The sequence below is a fragment of the Fopius arisanus genome, unplaced genomic scaffold, assembly GCF_000806365.1.
Source record: "Fopius arisanus strain USDA-PBARC FA_bdor unplaced genomic scaffold, ASM80636v1 scaffold00028, whole genome shotgun sequence".
Classification (NCBI taxonomy): domain Eukaryota; kingdom Metazoa; phylum Arthropoda; class Insecta; order Hymenoptera; family Braconidae; genus Fopius; species Fopius arisanus.
In genome coordinates, this window is record NW_011887767.1 from 941,255 (window position 1) to 948,166 (window position 6,912).

At 36.6% G+C, this 6,912-nt stretch overlaps 1 protein-coding gene across 1 annotated transcript in view; it reads right to left on the reverse strand.

Moving 5' to 3' along the window:
- The window catches only part of LOC105265210 (dual 3',5'-cyclic-AMP and -GMP phosphodiesterase 11), a gene marked incomplete in the record, with an annotated part of 12,582 nt that overhangs the window by 2,878 nt on the left and 2,792 nt on the right, over nucleotides 1-6,912 (reverse strand). The window contains 11 exon segments of the mRNA XM_011302605.1: nucleotides 358-467; nucleotides 535-792; nucleotides 1,050-1,149; nucleotides 1,233-1,468; nucleotides 1,628-1,691; nucleotides 1,851-1,948; nucleotides 2,103-2,213; nucleotides 2,304-2,552; nucleotides 2,998-3,384; nucleotides 4,472-4,895; nucleotides 5,623-5,929. Coding sequence (XP_011300907.1) covers nucleotides 358-467; nucleotides 535-792; nucleotides 1,050-1,149; nucleotides 1,233-1,468; nucleotides 1,628-1,691; nucleotides 1,851-1,948; nucleotides 2,103-2,213; nucleotides 2,304-2,552; nucleotides 2,998-3,384; nucleotides 4,472-4,895; nucleotides 5,623-5,929 — 2,344 coding nt within the window.

A 6,912-nucleotide genomic window follows, 5' to 3' on the forward strand; every position in this document is an offset into this window, starting at 1 on the left:
TTAAGCAAAACGTTAAAAAAGGTTATTGTGAATAACAGCTGGCATGCCTGTGCAGAATTTAGTACGAGTTCATCTGGTGCCTTGGAAATTTCAGCTGAGGTCGTGCTCTCTTGTGGAAGGCATTGATTTAGCCCTTTCTGAAGCACATAATTAAGTTAATGCCATTGTAATTAGAATTCTGCAGTAGAGAAATACATAATTCCCCCGGGTTATGTCTTCTCTGCGTGAACAGATTGATGTGATGTGAGTTGATGACGGAAATTAATAGATTCTCAACAAAATCATTAGTTGAAAATTGCAAAAAAAATCAACATTTTGTACGAAGATTTACAAAATTATTAAAGACTCCTTGCTTACTTTATTTGAAAAGAATTGTTCGTCCCTCGGTGATCGAGATCATGACAAAGGCAGGCGATCATTAGGGCTAAGCACTCAATCTCCCCGAAAATTTTCCACCACTGTGTTGCCTACAATGAGATAAGCGTTCATTGATATTATTTATTTCCTTTCATATTAGCGTTATCAATTACTCACTGTTAAAATTGCGAACATCATCTGTGCAACATTAAATGCATGTCTCCAATTATGATAAATAACGTTACGATAATTTTTTTTAACGCTCAGCAGCCATCGGCAGAGGACTTCATAGTCAATGTGAAATCTTTCAACGAAGTCAAGATCTAAGAACATTCTTAAGCAAGCGGTGAGAGTTTCATTATCCTTCATCTGGATGTCATCAAATTTGAAATCGTGAAGCTCAAGATAAGCTGACGAGGGTACCCTTAAGGCCTGCTGAGACGCAGGGAAATGAAAATACTTACATTGTTATTTTTTTCCCTTTTGATTATTCTGTATTGAAGTCAAAAGATATAGTAAGTCGACTTGTACCACTTCAAAATTCATTATTATTTTGATATTATATTGATTATATTCAATTTATCTCACTTCTGATAATTACACGATTAAAATATCACATGAACTGAGCAAAGGAATCGGCACTTCAATACAGAATTAATTGGATTATCAATGGATTTATCGATTCCACTCACCCTCAACTTTTGTGCGTCCTCCAGAGAGGCTGAGGCGTGATAACTCAATACATCCAAAGTAACACTTTGTTTGGCCATTGCTATTATCGCCCTCTCATACCTGGAGAAGGTTAAATTGAAATTTTCATCTATTAGTAAAAATTTTTCATTATTTTTTCAAAATGCCATCTAATAAATTCTTACATGTGTGTATTATGAATTCCCATTCCGCAAAAAATAGCGAACGCCTCGACAAAGTTCTCGTCATTCTTCGTAAATACCAAATCGTCAAACTTATTCACCAACTGAATGACCCCAATAATCTGTCCCGATGAATTTTTAATCGGCATACATAAAATAGTTTTGTGCCGAAACCCAGTGCCCTCGTCAACTGATGCATCGAATCGTGGATCCTCGTATGCATTTGGAATTGATACTGTCTGGAATCATCACACACTTCTCTATATTCCGCTGAACAACAAAGCAATGAGATTGAGATGATTGAGATTTAATCAAAAAATTGCGTGATCATTTAGATTTTTAAAACACTTCATTTTGTTGAATTCAAAAGGATGAAATATTCATTAGGCGACACTTACCTCGCCTGTTGTTGCTACGTATCCAGTTATTCCAACATTCATTGGAAATCTGCTCTCGAACGGGCTAAAAGGAAATTTTTAATGATCCGTCATAAATAAAATGGATACTCTCTTCTTTTTATGCCTTTCCGGAATAAAAGAGGATAAATAAATCTGGATAAATCCAGCACAAAATAGAAAAAAAAAAAGTTACAGAAAAACTGAAACGATCAATAATATTCACCTCGTTCGTGAGTCAGTATCTTCCACAGTGAGATCATTAGCTTCAAAATCAAAAACTCTGGAGAAACTGCCCTTTGACGCTTTATGGACGAGAAGTACCTGCAGTAAAAATAAATATTCATAAAGACCGCATGAATACGCAGTCTCGTAATGAGCCTCGATGTTTCTGATGACATCACTTAGCACTCGAATCGTAAAAGCGTCACTCTTTAATTACAAGTTTCACCTCTCAACTGCAATTCTCGGCACTCACCTGAACACGTTGACACTGAATAAGTGACTGCGTGTGCGTCAAAATTCTGTACACCATGTGCTCTATCGTGCTTTGCTCTTCAAAAATCATCCTAGCCAAGTCTAAGAGGACCTTGAGCACAAAAATTGAAGGAAAGAACAAATAATTGGATTGTAAAAAGATAATTAATGACAAGAGTCAAACAACTTCTTATATCTTCACCTGGTTTCTCTTGACCTCCAGCTGACTTTTCTCGTACAGCTGAGCATTTCTAAGTCCAATACCACAAAACTGAAGGTAACTAGCGAAGATTTTTTCATCTTGAGTTGTGAACTGTGCTTCACCACCAAGTTTATTGATAACTTGGGCAACACCAATCACGTCACCACTGCAGTCCTTAATAGGCATGCAGAGAAGCGCTCGTGTTCTATACCCAGTTAGAGCATCTATCTCACGATTAAATCTTCCGTCCTACAAAAGAATTACTCTAATGAATTGTCAAGTGCCTTCCTTGAAAGACATGACTAAAAAGTCTACTATCAGATTAAAAACTAATGGAATATTGCCATCAGTTCTTTTACATTCTCATTTCTTCGCTAATAAATTAATGATACATTTCCAAATGGATTAAGATTACTGAAAAAATCTAAACAATCGAGAATCATTCTTGGTTAAATTAAATTTTAGAATAAGCCGATATAAATCTATCGATTTTCCGATTTCACAAAAAAAATTTCTTAATGTTTCTTACCAAAAAAATTCTTTAAAAAAATGAATTCACCTGTGACAATTAATTTCCAAGACTGCAATGCAATTGAATTTTCGTTTCATAAAATTATGGTATTTTTCTAGTGGATGAATATGATGAATTCATTGGAAAATGAATTTAATGAGTGTAACTGATGAATTTTATTACCTTATATGCATCAGGTATATTCACTGGTTCTCCACTCTCAGCAACATATCCCACGATTCCCGTTCCCCACGGTATTTTAATTTCATCCTTCTTCTCCATCTCCACGAGTGTAGACCTCGAGCAAACGTCGAACAGCTTAGAAACGAGGCATCTTGTTCTTGTACAATTCACGGTTGTATGACTATTTTGGTTTTCACTTTGCATTGTATTCCTTTTAGTATCACAATTGTTGGAGTTTGGTGGTTGTCGGGTGGTATTTCCGGTGCAGGCGCGTTCACCCTGGACGAGAAATAATGAGCCCCGGTCGGCGTGGAGGAGAGTACTCACGTTCTGGAGAATTTTGTGACAGAGGGAGCGTACGTCCAACTCGTTGCAAATGTCTTTGACCTGGAAAGTATCGATGAGGTAGATAATATATTCGGAAGGAAGGGATTTTCATTTTTTTTTTCTTTTTCACGGCGATAAATTTTCATGGTGCAAGCTTTATTTTATGCAGGGAAGGAAAAATTTCGTATATAAATGTAAATAAGAGTATATGGACAAAAGTACCTCCAGGTCTCTCTTTTCAGAACAGAATTTCTTCAACTTTTCGTTGCCGCGGGAAAGATAAAGGTCTGCAGAATATTTGCATGTAATTCCGAAAAGAAGAGATTCAGAAAAATTCCACGGAAATAGTCAAGATAAAAACACTAGATTGAAGGTTTATCGTAAGTCTTGGAAAAATTGTGACAACAATTTTGAATTTAGAAAATGTTAGGAATTTTATTTATTGAAACTTCTGCAATGTTTTCTTAAATGCAGTCACGAATATTCGCAGAAATCGGTAAGTTCTTAACAATCTTTCGACAGAGTAAATTATCCTCATAATCGTATTTAACGTCGATAAATATTTTTTTTCTTCGAAGTATGAAGTAACGAGCTGATGTCATAGGAGTGGGCAATCAACGAATGGTAAAAATAAGTTGAATTAGACACGAAATATCTATTAAGTATGATATTCATGTGGATGGATGTAATCATCACCTAATTAAAAGTTATAAAAGTAAAATCTCGTGGGATTATTTTTATAGATACAAGACGGTCTCGGAAAACCGGTCCTGTGAGAACTTCCAATTCCACTGATTACCGCAATAATTAACAATTTACACAGTGCATGGCACTTGAGTGAAAAGTGAAAAGTAGGTTATAGAATTATTAACGAATAAAGAGCTCCGAAGCTCATAAACCGATTAATATTACCATTAGAGTAATAAATTCTTCCTAACTAACCGGTGTTTTTAATTATTTTATCCATTTAATATAGTGATAATACGGCAATCGTTCGGATAAACAAAATAATACTTTTCCAAACAATAGAATAAATTGATTTTTGACGTTAAAATCACCGAAAGCAAGCGATCAATCCTAGGATTTCCGTATAAAAATAGTTTCAACAGCAACTGATTAGGGGAAGAAAATTAATGGGTTTGTTTACCAATTCAAATATGAGATCCTTTTCGTCGAGTTGTCTGAGTTCATGTCTCGACCTTCTCTGCGGTCGATTAGCTCCTCCAGGTCCCACCTGCTGTCCACCTCCAGGCTGACCAGAATCCTCCGGCGAAATACTCAAAAATGTTGGTGTACCATCGATAGTATTAACAATAGGTTTAAGTAATCCACCCCTCTCAAACTCATGAGCGGAAATTTTTCTGACTGGTGTTGTAGCACCGGATCCACCCCCATTACCACTCCCACTATTTCCACTGCCTCCACTGCCTCTTCCCCCAGGTGAATTCATTGACCCACTATTACACCCTGAATTACTCTGATTCGACATGTCCAGCATGGAATTGCCCGATGAAGAGGTCGGTGTTGCGTGCGTAACCAGCCACTCATCCACCGTTTGTCTTGTTACTTTTCTGCACAAAAATGTAAATTGTTAAACCAGCGAGTGAATGGTGGGGAGAAATAAAGAGCATTCATTCTTAAGATTTTTGCATGAGCAATTGCCAATTGGGAAAAACGAGGCGATGCAGGCGAGCGAGACTGATGACAGGGCTGAGTCAGGAAGTCGATATCAAGCCAACATCGACAACTTACGTCATCACTAACAGCTGACGAGCATTTGTCATTCAAGCTTTTATTTCATTCATTTAAATTCTTCATTTTTTTTTTCAAATTACTTATTCATTGTTTTACAACCGTTTTTATCTATGAATATTTCATATTGTGTCTTTTTCAAGTGTCAAACACTGGAATATTAATCAATTCCCAAGGAAAGGGTATAGACCAGGAAGTTCTACAGTTTATCAGGAATTGATCTAAAGAAAAATTTGACCTCTTATATGAAATATATAAACTGCTCTTGAAATCTCATACATTCCCACTTTTTCCAGATCCATCTTTCGTGTTTTTTATCATTTGTGAGAACTAATTAATTAACAAAAATATTGATAGCATTTCATTCAATAGCAGTATTAAGTATTGAAAAAATTTTGGAGAAATAGAAAGAAAAGCAAAGGAATAGAAGAAGACAGTATTGGAATGGGCGCCGAACAGGAGAATTCATTTGGAAGTAAACAACTGCTTTCTCAGCAAGTGCCATAATTATTAATAAAAAATGGATTATCCAGTTACACAATTTACCTGAGAAAATAATCGTTGACAAAATCGGGATGTTCATCCAGCCAGGCCTCCATTCTTGCATATTCAATGTCATAAACCCCCGAATTCAGCGAAGAACTGGAGACCCCAGACGATGATGATCCTGAGGATCTATTGGAGGACGAATTGTTACTATTGCTGACATTTTTGGTGATCTGCTGCTGATGTGATTGACTCAATGAATTACTCTGTCCCACCATCACACCAGTTTGGACCCCTTGAACAGAAGGCGCTGCAGTTTCTGCCGTCATCCTTGGCTCTGCAATACTCCGATGCTGTAAGTACAGCCCTGCAACGAATTTACTCGTGTTTATTTTTATTTCTGTGTGAGAATAAACCCCTGAAACTAGCGCCAATATTGTTCATCACAAATAACTCACAAATTTGTCGGCCTCAACTAATCCTTGAGGAAATTTCAATGGAGCAATCGCAGTCGATCATATCTCTGACATACAGGTATTCCGAGTACATCGGAAGGAAATAGAATCCATATACATAACATTACATAATGATATCAATTACCTGCCACTGCATACGCAGATTTCAATAAATTTTTAATAATTCTTTTCTTTGCATCAATTTTTCCCGATTTGCCCAGATTTTTGCAACATTTATTGCTCCACTGAAATGCCAATAATTTATTTTGAGGAGGAAGTGATAAAATGGGACGGGACAGAAGCAACTCATAGATAACTTTTGGATCAATATTCCCAACCCGGCGAGAGAGAATCTTATTCAAGACCTTTTTTTGTCATCATAAATACAACAGAGAACCGTAAAAAAAATTCCCCCGAATTTCCATTATTTGTTATGCATTCTGATGTATATTTTGCGAAAACTAATCTCGAGATGAAAATCCTTTCTCCCTGATGAATGGAGCATTGAAAAAATACGATTCATTCAATTGGTTACGGTTTTAACAAGTAGTAATAAGTCTTTGGACTTGAATGACTGTGAGACAGTGGATCAAGCTCCAAAACAATCAGAGCAATCACACATTAACTAACACCTTCTGCTCGACATTGACTGTAATCGTTACGTGGGCATGTGTTGATTTCCATTATACATCCGTCCTTCGTTAAATTGCAGAGATTTAAAAGAAAAGAGCGAAACGTGGAGGAGAAACGATCGTATAACTGAATCGAGATAAGAGAAAAACCGGACGAGTGTTTCATTTACGCGTCCGGCTTTGCCCCGTTGGTTTTAGTTTACACATGGCGTCAGATAACCCGATGTTCGCGTAAAACTTCAACTCGTGTCAACCCTGCAAAA